The sequence below is a fragment of the Pleurodeles waltl genome, chromosome 5 (genome assembly GCF_031143425.1).
Source record: "Pleurodeles waltl isolate 20211129_DDA chromosome 5, aPleWal1.hap1.20221129, whole genome shotgun sequence".
NCBI classification, from domain to species: Eukaryota; Metazoa; Chordata; class Amphibia; order Caudata; family Salamandridae; genus Pleurodeles; species Pleurodeles waltl.
In genome coordinates, this window is record NC_090444.1 from 131,815,035 (window position 1) to 131,834,871 (window position 19,837).

A 19,837-nucleotide genomic window follows, 5' to 3' on the forward strand; every position below is an offset into this window, starting at 1 on the left:
ACACACACAGTCAAGAAATGAGGCACACATTCAATGACTAACTTCAGGCCAATGTTTTTATACATGAAAAATATACTTTGTTACTTTATTTCTAGAAGCAAAAGGATCTTTGTTGCAGGTAAGTACAGTTGTAAGTTTATATCAATCATATATAAAATGAACTTTGTTTAGATTTTGCAGATAAAACAGGAAAGTACTTGATTTACAATCTCAGTCTTCTGGGGTTAGGATGTCCACAGGTCAAGGTTCAAGTTGACCCCAAAGCATCAGCAACACAGGGCGGCCGGGTGCATAAGTCAAAGTTGGTTTTGGGTTTTCAATGGCATCTGACAGAGACTGGGGCACTCAAAGAAACAGGTTGCAGATAAGTACACACGACTTCAAAGCACAGACCAAGGAGGGGGAGAGGTTTGGTTAGACGAGCACAGATCAGCACCAAACACACACCCTCAGCAACACAGGGGCAGCCGGGTGCAGGGCTCAAACACAGCGTCGGGCACCCAATGCTTTGCAATGGGGAAACCCCGTGGGTCACAAAGATGCTGCAGGCAGGGTCCAGGGAGTCGGTTGCAGAAAACCAAAGGCTGAACAGGTAAGTGAAGAGCCACTGGGCGTTGCTGGACCGTCAGTCGGATTCCCCAAGGCCAGTGGGCTACAGGTGCAGGGGTACCTTCAGGCATCAGGAATCTTTGTCAAATCTGGTCACGGTCAGGGGGGGTCCGGATTTAGGCTGCAGGCATCATTGTGTTGGCCAAGAGGGTCATGTCAGGGTGGACTCTAGGTCGGGATCGCCTGGGGACCTTCTCTGGACTGGTGGGCCACCTCGACACGGGCCGTGGGCGTTAGGTGCAGAGGGGGCAGGACTCATTGATCTGGGGAGGCTCTGGAGTCCTTTTTGAAGGTTTCTTGTGGAAATGGCTGCTGTCCTCAGGACTTCTTGATCCTCTGGTAGGCAGGCAGTCCTCTGGAGGTTTGTAGAGGTCGCTGGTCCTGCAGGATGTGTTGATTTTGTAGCAGAAGTCTTCAAGCTGCAGACAGGCCGGTAGGGCTGGGGCCAAGTCAGTTATGATCTAGATTCTTCACTGCTGGAGCAGCTCTTCAGTCCTTCTCGGTCATCAGTAATCTGAAGAGAAAGGTTCAGGGGTGCCCCTAAATACTAGATTTATGGGCGTTTCAGGGGTCAGAGAGCAGTAGCTAATGGCCACTGTCCCTGAGGGTGGCTACACCCTTCCTGTGCCCACTCTCTTTGGGGAGGAGAGCACAATCCTATCCCTGTTGGCTACTCTCCTCCAAAGCAAGATGGAGGATTCCGCAAGGAGGGGGTCACTTCAGCTCTGGGCACCCTAGGGGTGGTTCTAGCCGAAGTGGTCACTCCTCCTTGTTTTTCTCAATTTTCCCGCTGCCAAAAGTGGGGCTTGGTCCGGGGAGCAGGCTTCTCCACTAGATGGAGTGCCCTCGGGCTATGTAACAGGAGGCCTGAACCTTTGAGGCTCACTGCCAAGTGTTACAGTTCCTGCAGTGGGTGAGGTGTAAAGCACCTCCAACCAGAACAGGCTTTGATCCTGACCCCAGACAGCACAAAGGCTCTCACCCCATGGGGTCAGAAACTTGTCTGTTAGTGGCGGGCTGGCACAGACTGGTCAGCCTTACACTAAAGGGTTGGGTAAAAGACAGGGGGCATCTCTAAGATGCCCTCTGTGCATTTTTCAATAAATCCAACACTGGCATCAGTGTGGGTTTATTTACCTGAGATGTTGGATACCAAACTTCAGTCTTCAGTGAAGCCATCATAGAGCTGTGGAGTTCGCAATGACAAACTTCCAGCCCATATACTTAATATGGCTACACTGCACTTACAGGATCTAAGAATGGACTCATGCAGCTATGCCCTCAACTGTGGTGTGGCGCACCTGCTTTAGAGCTGTAAGGCCTGCTAGAGGGGTGAATTACCTATGCCACAGGCAGTGGTCTGCGGGCATGGCCCCCAGAGGTGGGTGGCATATTGACTTTACCTTTTTTCTCCCAACCAGCACACACAAGCTGCAATGGCAGAGTACAAGTGTTTGGTGCAGGGACCGTTAAGGTAGCATAATACATGCTGCAGTCCTTCGGGACCCTTCCTGGCCACAGGGCCCTTGGTACCACAGTTACCTTTTACATGGGACTTAGCTGTGTGCTCATGGTGTGCCACTTGTGGAAGCAATGGTAAAGTTTAGGGAAAGAACACTGGTGCTGGGGCCTGGTTAGCAGGATCTCAGCACACAGTCAAGTTAGCATCAGTTATCAGGCAAAAATTGGGGGGGTAACCATGCCAAAGGGGCACTTTCCTACAGTTAGTACATACCAGTAAAACATGCTCTAATGGCTTTAGGCCCTGAGTTATGCAAGGCATTGTGTGCAATGCACAAGGCCTTAAACATAATGTGTTTCCTTACTGGGATCCAATGAAGCTTGCTCAATTCCACTGAGATTGACTAAAATTTGGGGATACCCAGTACCAGTCTTGCTGCTGCATTCGGAACAATTTGCAGCCTGTTAAGAGATGACTTATTGATGTTTAAGTAAACTGCATTACAATGATCAAGCTAATTTACGCACTGCCACCGGAATGTCCGGTAAGACTTTATGGAGAGTCTTGATGATTTTAAAGCATGGAGATACCATTCAGTTAACCTGCAGATCAAACGCAAGATGTTGAGCCTCAAGAACACCTACGTTTATTGTCGAATTGGTGGGTAAAGGCAGGGTTCCCAGAGTATCTGGCCATCCGTTATTATTCCAAATGGAAGGTTGACCTCCAAAAATGACTTCCGTTTTGTCTGCATTTCATTTCAGGCAATTTGCCCTCATCCAATTAGCAATCACCTTCATGCAGATGTTAAAGTTGATGGACACAGAATGTCCATCATCTGTGATAGATATAATTATCTGTGTGTCATCTGCATACGGAAGCACATTTAAGCAGAAAGACTGAATCAGTTTGGCCAGCGGAGATACATATACATTAAACAATGTTGGTCTTAAGGAGGATCCCTGAAGTACCCCACATGGCAGAGCAAAAGAGCTTGTCTTAAACTGATTATAAGTTACAATCAGAGATCTGTTGGTTAGGAAAGAATACAAAAGTTTCAAAGCAGAGTCTTTGATACCTAGGTGTGCTAAGCAGTCTGTCGATAGGGTTCTGGAAATGGTATCAAAGGCTGCAGACAAATCCAAAAGTATCAGTGCCCCAGGCTGACCCACATAAACTATCATCCTAATACTGTCCACTATTGAGACCAAGGCAATTTCATTGCCACGGTAGCTCCTGAATCCAAATTGGGAAGTGCCCAATACTTCGTGTTTCTCAACAAAGGACATTAGCTGGACATTCAGTTGTTTTTCTAGAATTTTTACAGGAGTTAGGAGCAAAGATAATGATAATTTTTTTAAATCATTGGGATCCAAATTAGTTTTTTTGTTGTTTTTTTTAAAAACAAGGGCCGAACTGCTGCTAATTTCCACAAATGTGGGTAACATCCTGTGCCGATAGCACTGTTCATGATTGAGATCAGAAGGGCAGCAACTGTGCTGGCTACAAACCGGATAACTTTCGGTAGGTAAGGTTTAAAAGGGAACCCTGACGATATTTGTGTGAAGAAGGAAACGGTCACTGCATTCTTTATAGTTCCATCATAACTTTCTCTACGGTTTGAGTTAATCTGTGAATCAGAGTTTGCAGAATTCTGTGTATCATGATTAAAAGAATTAAATTCTGAATACATGGTAAGGATCTTCGATTGAAAGTAGTTCACCAGTTTATCACATAACTCCTGGGATCCATCCAGGCTGAGAGAATCTTTAGGTGAGGACATAAGGTTTATCACATTAAATAGCTCTATGGTGGGGTTGAGTTTGTCAGTGCAAAAATTCGATTTATCCTCTCCGATTGCTAGTTTGTAGTCCCTAATTAAGGTTGTATATGTGTTTTTATTTTTCCTGGGCATCATATTTTTTCAGCCAGGCTCACTCTTGCTTTTGCTTTTCTAAGCTGTCTGAGTCGGTCAGAGAACCACACAGCTGTTGGCAGCTTCTTATGTCTCTGAGTTGCATAAAAAAGGGGCAACCAAGCCCAAGGCAGAGCTGAGCCAGGATGATAACTCCACTGCGGCGAGATAAACATCCTCAGTGTCAGTCCTGTTGCTAGTTCTAAGGGCAGTGTCAATAGGAGGCCTCTGACAGACCCTTCCAATGTCACTTGACCACTCTATTTTCAGCCTTGCTCGAATCACTTGCACATAGGCTTCCAGGAGTGTAAAACCACCTGCATAGTGGACCGACCATCTAAGACGGAGCACTTCACTGAGTTGGAGCAGTGAATCATTTGAGAAGATTCCATCCAGTGTATGGCCTGTGCTATGCGTAGGAGCATTGACCAGTTGGGAGAGACCGTAACAAGACTTTGGGGGTGATTCTAACCCTGACGGGAGGCGGAGGCCGCCCGCCAGAGTTCCCCCCTCCAGAACACCGCTCCGCGGTCATAAGACCGCTGCAGTGATTCTGGGTTTTCCACTGGGCTGGCGGGCGACCGCCAAAAGGCCGCCCGCCAGCCCAGTGGAAAACACCCTTCCCACGAGGACGCCGGCTCCGAATGGAGCCGGCGGAGTGGGAAGGTGCGACGGGTGCAGTTGCACCCGTCGCGAATTTCAGTGTCTGCTGAGCAGACACTGAAATTCTTTGTGGGGCCCTCTTACGGGGGCCCCTGCAGTGCCCATGCCATTGGCATGGGCACTGCAGGGGCCCCCAGGGACCCCACGACACCCCATACCGCCATCCTGTTCTTGGCGGGAGAACCGCCAGGAACAGGATGGCGGTATGGGGTGTCAGAATCCCAATGGCGGCGCAGCGAGCTGCGCCGCCATGAAGGATTCATTTGGGCAGTGGAAAACCGGCGGGAGACCGCCGGTTTTCCACTTCTGAATGCCCTGCGGGGCACCGCCAGCCTGTTGGCGGTGCTCCCGCCAACCCTGGCCCTGGCGGTCCATGACCGCCGGGGTCAGAATGACCCCCATTGTGTCAATAAATGACTGACTCTTTGCATGTGGCATCCTCTGAGAGTGTATTTTGAACTGACTTCTGTTTTAGCTGTATTTCAACATTTTATGCATGTGCTATTCTGAAATGCAAGGATAGTACTGGCTTTTCAAAAGGATCCTTTATATATGTTCATATCTTAAGAAGATTATTTTATAGTTTCACACACACACAAAACAAAATGCTACCCTTGATTAAGCTTTAAGTGTAATACATATTGAAAGGAGAAATATATTGTTCTCATACGAGCTGAGCATTATTGAAAGGCAATTCAGAAAATGCCAACAGGTGAGGCAGAAATGCACTTATGAAACTATCAAGAGTAAGGTATGACAAGGCTGGCAAAACATAATGTAGCTATTTACCCAGCTAAAAAGACATTCTTCAACTATAAGTGGTAGGGAATTCAACTACAGAATTTAGAATCTTGAACTGCTTAGTTGAGCCTGTTTTACAGCTAGGCAAGAAATTATGCAGCTAGCAGTTGGTACTTTGACCTTTACAATGCTTGTCCAGTCCAATTAAACAGAGTATGGATACGATTTCCACACTAATTCTACATTACCAAACCAAAACCTACTGCAAAGTAACTGTGCCTTCCATTTAATCATTTGCATATTCCTTAGCACTCCAAGTGCTAGCTCTTAATTAGAGCAGTGGTTCTTAACCCGTGGTAGGAGACCCCCTGCGGGACCACAAAGCCAACTCTGGGGGTCCGTGACTGCTTAGAAAATTAAACAACATTAACAGATTAATAAAGAAGCAAAATATACAATTGCAAAAACCAAAACAATCTTTAAATGTGAAAAAATTTGAAACTGAAGGCTAAAAATTGGCAATGAACAATTTGTGGCTTCAACAGAATTTAGAAAAGCTCCAACCTTCCTATTACAATGTTGATTTTTTCTATTTTACATTTGTTCGTGAATTGAATAAAAAATTTAATCATTTGTTTATTTATCTGATGAATGCCTCAATGTGTATATTTTGTGTATTGCTTTGAGATTCAAATCCTCGAAAATGCTTAGGCTGATGATAATTAAGTGAGGGTCCTCGGATTCCAGTAAGGATTAAGCGGGAAGGGGGGGGGGGGTGCAGGAGGGAGGGGTCCACAGAAGTAAAAAGGATAAGAACCACTAAATTAGAGCACCCATGATAAGCATACATTCATTTAAATGTTTGGAGGACTACTTCTGTCTCGCATACCTGGAGAATACCAAGTATTAACAAGCTGTATTTCAAACAGGCTATATGTCGTCTGGATTTGTACTTGTAATAAAAAGATATCCTGGAGAGTTTGTCTTGGGCGAGGATTGGTCAGCTCCCTGATAAAGAAAATATATCTGGTGCAGAACTTTCTACCAAGAAATACAGTTCAACTAGCTGGAAAAAAGTTGCCACTACTAGGCACGTTGAGCCAAAGTTTAAACCCCTCTCCCACCCACCCCAAAAAAGAAACAAAAAAAACAAAACAAGGACGAACATCAACAAACCGCAGTTGGCAATAGTGGTATTTCCTCTAGAGGGTTATTAGCCCACACAGATTCCTCTGAAATGTGAGAAATGCTATTGCTGCCAATTCAACTTCTTACATGCGAGGATTCACACTTCCTGTTCGAGTCAGAAAAAGCCACAAAGGCAAGACGAACTGTCGAAAATTGCATTAATTCGATGTCTACCAATACAACATTGTCAAATTGCAAAATATTGCATTCACAATAGCACATTCCAGGATAAACTCTTATATGAATGCACATGTTACAGATGCTGACAAGAAGCTATTGTCTCCCTGTCCCGGCTTCAGTGAATTTCTTAGTATGGGCTCTGATGCATAAAGTTGTGCATAGATCTACACCAAATATGGTTCAAAAGTAGGATGAAACTGTACAACTGGACATGAGAGTTAAGCTGAAGTGGAAAATATTAGACGGAAACGTTGCACTCTCCACAGAGGTCTGGTTGCTTGGAATTCTGAACTGAAGACACTGGAGGAGATTTTCACACTGCTCACAATCAGAAAATGTTTAGAAACCTGTTAGTCAAATCCCTTTTCTTTATAATCAGGAAACACAGAAGATCTCAGAATCGGATGTATGTGTTTAGTTAGGGTTTTGAAACACCAGATGATGGTTATATTCAGAAATGGTTGGGTGCAATGATCAAGACATGTTATTTCACCAGAAACTACATGTTTATGGTCAGTGAAGTAGCTGGAAACTAGGAATATCTGAGTTGCCGATTGGAATGGCTCCAGGAGTGAGCTAGTGGATAGTGTATGTTTTCTTGCAATACTGCGAAAAAGAGCAGCAACAGTTGGCAGCAAGTGGGTAGCATGAACCTTCCTGCACATAGAGATATTAGTATGGTATCAAAGCAGCAGCATTCTAGCAGTTGTTGAGCAACTTACAATGACGGTCTTCACAAACTCATTGGGTTGAATGGATTTTGTGTGAATGACTATTTCACAGTATCCTAACTGAGCTAATATGGTCGTTTTAAACTACAACATTTCATTGGTTGCACTGTCTCATCTAATCATCATGCAAAGCTGCAATCAGCCAACAATGGTAATTACAGGGGCATCCATTATGAAATAGGAAGCCTAGTGGTGCAGGTTGTTCAAAAATGTTGATAGCAATAGACATTGAGTGTGTTTAAGGAAAGCCAATGTCTTGTTAAGTTTGTTGGGCATCTTTCTAATCTGACTTTTACAACTTTAGATCACATAAAAGAGCATGCTGGAAAACCTGTTGAAACACAAGGTAATTAGAGTTGATCAAATGACCACATTTTTACTTTGGTTCTAAAGCTGAGGTGGATCTACTTTGGTTTCAATGAATAGGAAAGGGGTACCGTTAGTTAGATTAGATATCACCTTGTGATCTAAAAAATGTTCCTCCCTACTTTGTGTACCAAGACTTAAACCTCCAAACCAAAAAATGAAAGAAGAAAGGTCTTTGCAATGGTAGGAATCGAGGACAAAGAGGGTGAAGTATTTGCATAATCAATTATGTCTCCAAGATCTCTAGCAGCTTCCACCGGAAAGGGAACGATTCCATACATTTTGTCCGCAGGGTAGAAGCATGCCTTTTTGGGGAGCTGTTTGAGATGAGGCTCTCTGTTTTAGAACTTTATAAATATACCTTTTTCTGCATGGTCTCCCCGGAATTTTCACCTCTTAAACATGTATTTCTTTCTGGTGTTAAGACTTTGTGTACTGTGACATGGCCATTGCTTTGTATCTAGATTACGTTTAGACTCTTTACACCTATTTGATTTATTGAACTTTCCAGTAAGGCGGTACAGGATATGCATCAGTGGTGTGGAACGTAAATGACATATGCAGGCTGCAATGTGCATTTCCACCATCCACATGTATTATTAAGGTGTAGGACTCCAGAGAACTACACTTAGCTCTGCCTGGCTTTTAAAAATCACTTCAATGATATATGCCAAGGTAACGTACTTTGCCGTATATTAAACCACCTTTTACATGCTACCTTAATCACTCCTAAATACGCCTTGCTAGCCCACAGGATTGGATGCTCACTTTACAAAAGTGCACCATAATGAGTATTACGGAAATGTATGTGCCCACATTGAAAAGTTGCTAAAAGCGTTTCATCACTGTGTAGACCCACTCTCCCGGCTACAACACATATCCTTGAATTCCAACGACTGGCCTCCTGGAGGGCAATGCAGCCGCCTCCGGGAGCAGGAAGGATGAACTGGTGTCAACAGTGATCACTTAGCAGGGATGAGTCATCTGGACAGTTCTGAGCAGAGTAGGGTCAAGACTGATTTCCATACGGCTGTGTCCAAACTTAGGTGGCATGGTGGGTAAAAGAATGATGGGTTGAAATGCTACCCTGAGCGAGTGCCACTAGTTAGACTTGTTGCAAGCATCCTCCCATCACCTTCTGTGTGCTTGATGTACCACCCTAAGTGGAAAGAGTATGTTCAGGTGTAGGTCCCTTGCTCACTGGGCCACTGGAACCTTTCTACACCTGAATGAAAAGTCTCAATCTGGGCAAAACCAGTCTTGGTTTGCTTTTGTTCCGGATCAACGAGGGCCTGGCTTGGCAGTTTGGACTCGACTGTTCCAATTAGAGCAGGGTCAAGAATGATTTGCATATGGCAGAGTCCAAACTGAGGTGACATGGTTGGCTGGGGAACTAGACGTTGGAATGCTACTCCTCGCCATTGCTAGTGGTTAGACTTATTGCAAGCATTCCTCCCATCACCATTTTTGTATTTGACAGATAACCTGTGTCTGTGTGAGAGTTTTGAATTTGTCCTTCTGCAGGAAGGTGGTCAGATGGCAAGATCAAAATTAGGGCCAGGCCTCTGTCCTTCTTCGTTATGAAGAAATAGCAGGAGTAACAACCAGTCCCGATTTCAGACTTTGAGAGTCCTCCAGGACTGCTGGTAATATCTTGCTGACCATGTCCCAGAGTGTGTGGATAATGCAAGAGTAGGCAACTGGTATTGACAGGTATTAAAGATAGGTGGCTGACAAGACATTTATTCCCAAATGCCTCAAACCCCTTTGATTGTCTGTCTTTTGAGTGGGAAGGGGTTGTAGAGAATGAATTAGGGTTCCCTTTACCACCAGACTCTTTGGAGTCGGATGTGGTTCCCAAAAAACAAAAAAAAACAAAAAAACAACATGGCTGTCTGGCGCTGTTCTGTGGTGTCGGGCTACCCGCCTGTTCACTGTTTTTAAAGGGGGGTGGTGGGGGGGAAATAGGGTTTACACGAGGTGCCCAGTAATGTGTCAGTTAGGGTTTCATTAAACAGTATCAATGGCTCAGATGAGGCTTTCCCTGGCTGCAAAACATCTGCAAGGACATTAGTTTTAACTTCCCGAGAAGAAAGTTGTAGGTCCAAGACCTGAGCTATATGTTTAATCACCACAGCAAAAGAAGCACTTTTTGTTTATGGCCCAGGAGTGATATCAACCCAGTAAAGGAGGGAAGGAAGTATTGAGCCTCCTGTAGTTGCATGTATAGGTTCTCATCATCATAATGTGGGGGTAAATCATCGCCATTGTCTTCATTTTAATCCCCAAGTGGTTGTTGGATTTGATCAGAGTCGGAGCCAAAAAGCTGCTGGAGCACCGGAGAGCAAATCCATAGAAGAGGCAGTGTTCTGTCTGAAACCAACTGTACTGGGACCTGGTGCACTGTGGTGAATTCTGGGTGCAACCTCAGTAGAGACCAGGACAAGACTGACTGAGTTGTACACCCGCAACAGTAAAGAGTCCTCTAGGACACTGGCGGCAAAATCGAAGGGACTAGTACAGATTGTGATGCTGAAGTGGAAAGCAGTGAAGAACCAGAGTTGGGTTTCAGAGGCACAGGCAGGGCAGAGAAACAATACCCATTGGTAATCTGCCTGGAGGCCCAGTTGATACTTGAGGCCCCCAAAGGGAACTGGAGGAGTGCCAAAGGAGAAAAACACTGCATCCTAACAGGCCTCAATGGGCTGCGGCATCCCTGCTGACCAAAGTAACTCCGGGTGCTTCGGGATCAATTGCAGAATCAGCTCCTTAATGGAATATCTGGCGCTAGACAGAACGGCACCTTGACAGTCTCATAATTTCTCTAATACAGTGAATCCCCCCTCTGCCTTCTAGTTCTTTAGTTTTGAATATGACTTACCAGAAGACTTCGACCGCAAAGAGGACTGGTCATGGAACTAGCCTCAAGAGAGGGAAAATGAATCTGCCCTCCTGACTTTGAGCTGGACTTCAGAGGTTTCTGCCGATGTTCAGCAAAGTACAGCTTCATGCTCCTGGATCGCCTTTGCGTATGGAAAGAAAGGAACTGAGATCAGCAGATATGGGTAGCACTTATAAGCTGCTTCACTCCGTCACTTAATGGGCAGGATGAAGTCACTGTGGAGCCACATGGCACCAACTGCCAGCGCACAACAGCACTGCTTTCCAGGTCCAATCTGGCACCTGGGGATTATTCTAAAGGGGAGGATTCTGCAGTTAGAAGTATTCATCAGAAGGTAAATAACTTTTTCCATCAGAAGAAGATCTTCTCAAAGTTTCTGCAACTTTGGATGAGTCCTTAAGGAACACCTCCCTGAGAGGAGAGATTGAGAAGTTCCTACTAGCCAAGAAAGTCATGCAACAACCGTCTAGTAAAATACCCAGACTGCATCCTTGGGCTGAGAGTTAGTAATGTTTGGCTAAAGTATGCAGGAATAACCATGAGTCTGCCCAACACACTGGCCACAAGAAAGCCTTTGGTGACAGCATGAAAGAAGTAATGAACCTAGTGAAGTGAGCAAGAATGCCCTCTGAAGAATCTTTCTTGGATAAGCATAGCAGATCTTGATACAATAGATGTTCTAACATAAAATGATGCATTTTGCCACTGCCTTTCCCTACTTGGCTCATGCGAATCCTACAGAGATGGCCATTCACTCTGTCCTGAAAAGTGAGATCAATGTAATAGGACACCAATCTTTTGCGGTCCAATATAGGTAACCGTTCTTCCACCTTGGCGGAAAGAAGAGGAGTGAAGAAACATGGGATATTGGTAGACTGACCAATAGGAAAAGCAGATACCACCTTAGGAAGATGGATAGACAGGTACAGAGAACCAATTTATCTGGGCAGAAAACTGTGTAAGGTAGACTAATGGAAAAGACCTGATGGTTTTGGACCTCGAGGCTGAAGTTACTGTTAGCAATAGGATGGTATTCAGGATAAGAAGTTAACCTGAGAACTGTACATCACCTCAAAAGGGGCGCCATAACTAAAGTTAACACAAGACTCAAATCCCACTGAGGAACAATGAATGACATAGGAGGAAACGAGGAACCCTCTAGAAAGCTTTCCACTAATGGTAAACTAAACCAGGATGGCTGGTTAGGAATACACATGGTGGTAGACAAGGAAACCAAAAAAATCTTTAACTCTAAGCAAAGCCAGACCTAGCAGGCCATGAATCAGTCCTTCCCACTCACATGTTGAAAAAACCTGTTTCACCTACCAGCATAAATGGATTTTGTGGTGTCTTTTCCTGGCAGCCTGGATGACATTTTCCAATTCAGGAGGAAGACAAAAGGAATGTAGCTCACACTGCTTAGTCTCAGCGCATGCAGCAGCAGCGTTTGAGGTGAGAGGTCTGGCAATTCTGCGGAGAGAGAAGGACCACTTTGTGCAGGAGAGGAAGAGACAGCTGAACGTTGAGTGCAACACACTGGTGGAACAGACCCTTCACGCCCAATCAGGGGGTGATTATCATCAGGAGTGGTTGACCTTCCTGCACCTTCAGCAGGGCCTTTGACAGAAACAGAATCAGTAAAAATCTGTGCAGCAGACCTTGAGATCAACTTAACCGCAAGGCCTCTCCCAGGAGACCATTCAGATGGAAGTATAAAGCAGAACACAAAACTGAAGACACTTATTGTTCTAAGCCATAGCGAGCAGATTCATATACGGATACCCCAGTAAGGAGACTATCACCTCTGGATGAAGACTTCACTCACTACACTGTCACAGCTGATGCCGCATGGTGGTACCCAGCGAGACCAGAGGACTCTTGCTTGGGATACATTTCCAAACCAGTCTGCCACCTTGAAGGATGTTTATATAGTAGGGACTCTACACTATATCTGCAGAAATAAAATCATAAGGTATAAACACCCATTCTGACTACAATTAGAGTGGGATGGGTTAAAGTTAGACCAGCATGGGGCAGAGAGCAAGCTTATTAAAGCTGCAACCCTCCAATTCAGTGAGTGCATAGAAGAACCTAGTATTGTGATGGCATATCACACAATATATCAACATTACCAGTACCCTGTAGTACCCCATCTCTCTGCAGTTAGCAAAGTAGACACTAGATACATTTGAAAGAGACTGTGGTGCATCACTGCAATACATTAAGTAAAAAGAAGTGTAGTAAGTTCAACAGTAGGGGTGAAGAATTGAGTAATAATGGTGAGCAAGGAGGTGAGGTATGTGTTATTGATAAACCACGGAAGAAAATAAATACTCAAATTCAGGAAAAATGCAGTGAAACTGTGAGAGATTTAAAGAGGAAGAATGTTAAACCCACTTTCAAGGGGAGCAGCACTGTACGAACGCTAGAATGGTCTACTTTTATTATTAGTTTTCAGGATAGAAATATTTTGGGGACGTGTCTATTGCCACTGGTTGATGGTTGACAAGTGTTGGTTTGCTAGCATCCATGTTCATTAGTATGAAGTTGGAACCTGAGGTCAGGAACACCAGAGACATATGAGTGTTTGGTGGACACTAATTTGCAAAACATACCTTTGAAAATGCTTTTAGGAAGGATTTGGGAAATGTAAGTTACTTTCTCAAGAAACCAAACAAAAGGAAGGCACTTATTACAGTAAAGCACCAGGCTCCATGAGTGCATTTACGTGCCATTTCTTCTAAAGCAAATATGAGAGAATGCTGTCAGATGCTGTTACACGTAAAAGTCGGTTAATTCAATAGCTATGGCTCAAAAATTTAAACAAAAACAGGACTCCAGATCTACACAGCCTTAATAAACCTGTTTTAACCGCTCCATAGAATTCAGGATCTTTTTGCCATTGTTGGCAATGCCAAATGTTTTCCACGACTTGATCTTCCATTGACATTTGAGCAAAGATCTCACACAATCTTGAAGGTACCAGATTACATTTGTTGGGTTGGACCATGCTTTTTAGTATTTGATACCATCATTGGGTCTTGAATTAATAGTGCAGTGTTTGGGGGGAAAAAAAAGTATGGATCCACCATTTAAGGTGACAGGAAGCGCTACAACATTTCATTATGACATTTTGGAGCCGAGTTTGGTGAGAGAATTGAGGATCATGAAATCATATGTGAAACGTGGTCTATAACAAGAATGACTTTGCAAATTGTTAAAGTGCAAGCATTTAACAAGAGACGTTCAATTTTTAGGTAAAAAATTAACCAAGAGAATGATTCCTAAAGACGTTTATTATTGTCAAAACAAAAAGCTCAATTCCAGAAAGAATAGAAAAAAATGTTTTTCTTTGAACTCTGGGGGAATGCTACTCATTGTTTGGCTCTGGCTTTTCAATTCTCATTGAACTGATGACAGCCTTACCAAAGAAGGATGGACGAAGCACGTAAACAATTCTTTCATGAAAGCTAAACATGCCAGTGAAAGTATTAGTACTGAAAACATTTCGTAGTGGGATAGAGTTTGTTTTTACATTGGAAGCTAGTGGGTTTGTCATTGGAACACTGCTGCATTAACTGGTAAATGGAGAAGAAAGTACAGTTGTCTTCGCATCCACACTGACCTGCTCATGGACCGTGTAATATTTAAAAAACTTACTTCTGGAGTACCGCAACTGTGATTCATACTGGCCACAAGCCAATAGTTTTTATTTTAGAAAGTAATGAGACAGAGATGGCTTTTGTGAGACTGTTTAGGTTACTCCAGAAATTGGCTGAGTATACTTTTTGAATTCAGTATTTTAAAGGTAGAAGGAATATCAGTGTGGATCGTTTTTCTAGATTTTTAGTGGCAGGACTGAACAAGCAGGGAGGACACTGACCCAGGAGCAGTGCTTTTTGGCCCAGGTCAGTGAGGCTCTTAATGTGGTAGGGTTGGACATTTGTGAAAAAGGCTTAGTTAAAGGACAAAATAAAAAAGAATTGGAACAGTGGTTGTATTTTTTCAGAAAGATTAAAGAAGGTCTTGTGAAGATGTATTTTGTTTAGACAGGATGGGTTTCTGTTTCCCAGGTCTTTGAGGTCTGACTGTGAAGGAAGTTTGCAGTGGTAAGTTAGGGGTGACAGCTACTGAAAAACTGGAAATGACAATTCACTTGTGGACACACTTGAACAACATGATAAACACAAAACGTTGTATGTTAACTGTGGTCATTCTGACATGAGGTGCAATGACTCCACTGTTGACATTTTTCAAGTATCAATTGCAAACATCTACTCAAGGGCCTTTCAAGAACATCCGGTATCTTAGGGTTCAGTAAGAGGTATGTAGTAACCCTTGTAATTTCTGGTTCCAAATGAGGAGGGGAGTCCAATTTTTTTTTTTTTTTTTTTTTTAAACTCACCGACCAGGGCCATATTCTGGAATTTAACAGGTGTCAAAGAGAATGGTGTGAAATTTACACACTTTAAAATTAAACTATTTCTAAATTAAAGTGGGATTTTGGAAACAAAAGACCCTGTCTTCCTCTGTAACCAGCGATTTAATGGGATGTGTAGAGAAGACTGTGTGTGAATTACCACATACTGTGGTAGAATGTGGTGTTGGATGTCTGTGGTTATTTCAAGGAGAACCTGTGGTGGAGCCTTTGTAATCCACACAATACATACACTCAGATGTTTTAGTACTGGGCGGATAAGAAAGTAATTATACATGTGTATGAAGCAGAACGTATTTTTCTAGAATAACAATGAAAAAATGGGGGAAAAGGTGTGTTTCGGTAACAGAAATGCAGTGCGCTGAATCCCGAGTGCACGTTAGAACTTTGGAAAGACTCTGAAAACATCTGTGGTTTACAATAGATTCTCTATGTTCTATAAACTAGGCAAAGTGACAGGTGCACATCTGCAGGGAGATGCAGAATCAAGACTGGTGGATTTACTGTAGGCAGGGAAGAACAGTTAGGGACCAACAAAATAGACTGAGTGCGATTGAGTACACAGAGTACACTACAAATGTTCAGAAGAGCAGATTCTGGTATCCCTATTCAGGGTAATGCATGAATATGATTTGAGCCACAGATTTGGCAAATTTGAAGTTAGCATTGGTTTTTTATAGTGGAGATGTTACCAGCTCCGCATTTCAGTGATCTCTTTTGGGTGCTACTATTCTGGTGCAAGGTTGCTATTTCTTATTTTTATTTTTTTTTATTTGTGTTTTTCATCAAATGTTCCCTGAGCTATCCAACAGATTGATCCACTCTTCTAAGGAGGATCTGGTTTGCCGTGCCCTCTTTAGTACGTTACCTTTTATATTACACACATCTACGTCAGAACTCCGGAAATATTAAATCATTCAGTATTGGTAGCAAGAGATGGACATGTAGATGGAGGGATTTTTTATTTTTTTATTTTAAATGTAGTCTATTAACCTTGGTAGAGAAATAGCTTAAACTCTTAGTGTCTTCGGTATTTGACCAGTGGCCAGGTGTAGCACGGCAAAAGCTCACTGGAGTTTACATCCACTGATGAACAATTTGAGTCATGTCATTTTAGGGCCCGGCGATTACTCTAAGCAGACTGAAGAGTTAAATAGTTTTATGCATGTGAGCATTTCATTTCTGGCTGCGTCTCGATTACTACCTTTAATCTAGAATGAATTGTTAAGCCTTATAGTTTCTTGATTTTATTTCAGGACATAAGTCCTAGCTACAAATACACCTTGCTCAGGTTTCAATCACTGAGAGAAATATTGCTGATAAAGTCCTGAAGTGAAATATTGTAGTCCATCCATACTCACTGACTCAAATTTTATCCATCCTCATTCAAGCTTTTGTCCTCACACTTTCATCCATCAATTTTCAGACACAGATAGACAGATCTGCCCGGCAGCCACACACCACCTGCGAATAGCAGACTTCCCCTATTGGTTTAATCCACACCAGACAATGTAACACATGCCTCATGTTTCGGCCCTATTTATGCACATAAAATTAGTGAAGGTTCTTTGCCAGTAACCTGAGAAAACCCTTGACTAAGGCTGATCTGTAGTTGGCAGGCCATCTTGGAAACATGGTGATTAGGATTCTGATTATTGGAGAGGAAACCACGTTAGTATGGGCATATTTACTATCAAGTTAAATACTTAAGTTACCAACATGTATACTTAACTAAACAGGGAAACGCTTGGCGAGAGAGAAAATGCAACCACTGGCAATACGAAAGCATTTACATTTTATACGATACAATGAAAGAACCTCAGACACTTCATGTGTATGTTCGACAAAACTTTATTTACAAATTCTGGCAACTAATATTTTTATTTCAAGTTTCCTTAAGTACAGTAAAAGTGCCGCTGATTTTATTAAAAGAACAACTAAACACACATAACAAAAAATAATAATAGTGAGGACTGTTGGCTGTGATATTGGGTGTAAAATTGGCAGTCTGCCATGTGCAATAGGTTTAGGAAAGAGCCAATGTGATAATGCAAACGTGTAAACACAATTGTTGTGAAGCGCATCTTGGGCGAAACCTTCCTTCTACTGTTAGGACCGAGAAGCCAAACACTGGTTCACGACTTCCAACAAATGAGCATTCTCCAAAGCTGCAGCTACCCGTTCCTTGTCACCCAGCTGTTTATTCACTGTAAGAAGGGATGGAAAAAAGCAATGCACTCAATACTTGGTATCAAACAACTGGGAACTCGGGTAAAACCAAGAGGCATAGGTTAAACCAACAAACATTCTTATGCAAGACTGAAAATAAACCGCCTTTCGAACATCAGGTCAATCTCACACAGGTGCAAGTAACAATATATAAAAAAACAAAAAACACCGACTTAGTATACACAGGTATAACATTTTATTTTGATCTTTATGTCAAAATATGCCTTCTTTTCTGCTTAAAAGTAATACTATTAAACATTTATAATATAAACAATAGTCAGGTTACTTAGATACACTCCGTTTACAAACAGCATTCAATTATTTGCCTGATTTTTTTTTTTTTTAATAGTGCTTGATGCAACAGTCTTTATATTTGCGAGTACACCAATAAATGTGTTACCACTAACCATTTTAATGATATTCAATTTATCAACCTCGAAGGGATGAAAGAGTTGAGCCTACAGAAAACTCCTCATCTGCAGACCAAACGAGATGTCAGCGGCGAATGCAGGTACTACAGAAACCAGTGTGTATACATTAGGCAAATATTACAAGGCTGACTCAGCCATTTAGGTTTTGGAAGTAAACAAATTAGTAGCAGATTAGTCGTTTAACAAAAAGTTGGTCACAAATTTTGTAAAGTCCATGGACACTCGGGAGGAGCCATAGGTTTCATTAAATAATAACCATGAGCTGACCACATGATCTTGAAAGCAAACATAAACGCTCTGTCTGATTTAAAGTGTTTTTACGCAGACCATACACCGATTTAAGTGTTATTACACATTTTCAAATGTTTACCTTATACACTACTCTATGGCCAAACAAGAGATGTTGATATTTCAACTGAGGTCCATTCACAACGTGAACAGCATATTTCACCGTTCTGGTGCAGTAATAAAAGGGGAAAGAGGGGTGGGAGGGAGGATCATTTAAAACCCATAATAGCTATAGGTTTTGCTGCAGCATATGGACAATAAAAGGGTTGAGGTACCTCTTGCATCAACCAAGTCCCCTATGACAGACAGACAGACGCTTTTATGTGTCCTCGCCCTTTCAATCGTTATCTGGCCATGCGCTTTTCCTCAACCTAGGCAATCGAGGCATTCCATAGCGGCGACACCTTCTCTGTACCCGTATCATAGACAGACCCACGGTTTGTTCAATTACATAGTGCCACACAAACAAAACACATCACAAGATCCTAACTCAGGTCTGAAATAGAACACTCAAATATAAGGAGCCATCCTTGTTGACTAATAAACAAGGGGCCACATTAATGACAGATTGTATGCTACATTAATGCCATTACCTACAGAAGGCCATAATAGACCATACAATGCAATTTAAGGGGCACCTGAAGTTCCAATTTAAAAGTGAAAAACAAATCTCTCCAACATGCTACCCATAATGCAAAACCTGATTTGGATATGGATTTTCCCTGAGTTGACTGTGCAAACAAAACGAAGAACTTGTTTGTAGAGTGGAAGGATTTTCAGATATCAATCTAATGCACGACGACGCTTCTTATGCATGTGTTCCAAAGGCAACTGCGTATCAGTGAGTAGGAAAGGCAACTCAACTGTTCAATTAACATCAACGTTTGAAACAACCCTTGACAGAGCCTTCACTTACACACATGAATTGCTTGTCTATGTATTTGTAAGTAAAATAAGGACATTGGGATTTGATATTTAGTAGTTGCTCACACTGGACTGTGTTGTGCCTCTGAATTGTTTTACTGCACTTTCTGAAAGTCAAATGATAAACTAAGGACAGCAGCCCGCACGGGGGGGCAACGTCAACACAGAAAACATGACATTTTCGTCTTATTTTATTTATTGTCCCCACATGTAAAGACTAATTATCCTTTGGATTGTTCATTTGTTTAGGCGCATGCCAACTTTTAAATTACAAAGACACATCGTTCAGTACTCCAATGCGGATGACTAGGATACAGGTTTCTACACGTAGGAGTGGTTTGTCCAAATAACCATATATTACCCTGACACAACAAATGACCTTCCTCGTTGCTGTATGCTCAGCAAGCCGGCACTAAACTCTTACTTTAATTATTATTTATGCCATAATTGCCAGGGTGTATTCTTAGTGTTTAAATTGAAAATTACTTTATTATTGCATTACGAGGTACTTGCTTCTATCACGCTGCTTTCGTACTGCAATTATTAATGATATTACCTTTTTATTAAAGTGTGCAATGAAGATTTGTGTTTGGTAATACTTTTAAATTGGCTTTATTGATTCATTTTGTTGGCCGTCAATTTACAATTATGACAATGAACAGCCATCTTTATGTGGGATTACAAAATTAGCATTTGACTTTACATCCAATTACAGTCTCCAGAGAAATTGGTGCATTAAGTGTACCCATGTAAGTGTATCCAAAGACAAG

The 19,837-nt window shown here is 42.5% G+C and overlaps 1 protein-coding gene across 1 annotated transcript in view; it reads right to left on the reverse strand.

The window, feature by feature from the left end:
- Positions 1–17,030: 17,030 nt before the first annotated feature.
- The window catches only part of CIAO2B (cytosolic iron-sulfur assembly component 2B), a 33,426-nt gene continuing 30,619 nt past the window's right edge, over positions 17,031–19,837 (reverse strand). The window contains exon 5 of the mRNA XM_069233804.1: positions 17,031–17,402. Coding sequence (XP_069089905.1) covers positions 17,305–17,402 — 98 coding nt within the window. The 3' untranslated portion in view covers positions 17,031–17,304. The remainder of the gene's footprint in view (positions 17,403–19,837) is intronic.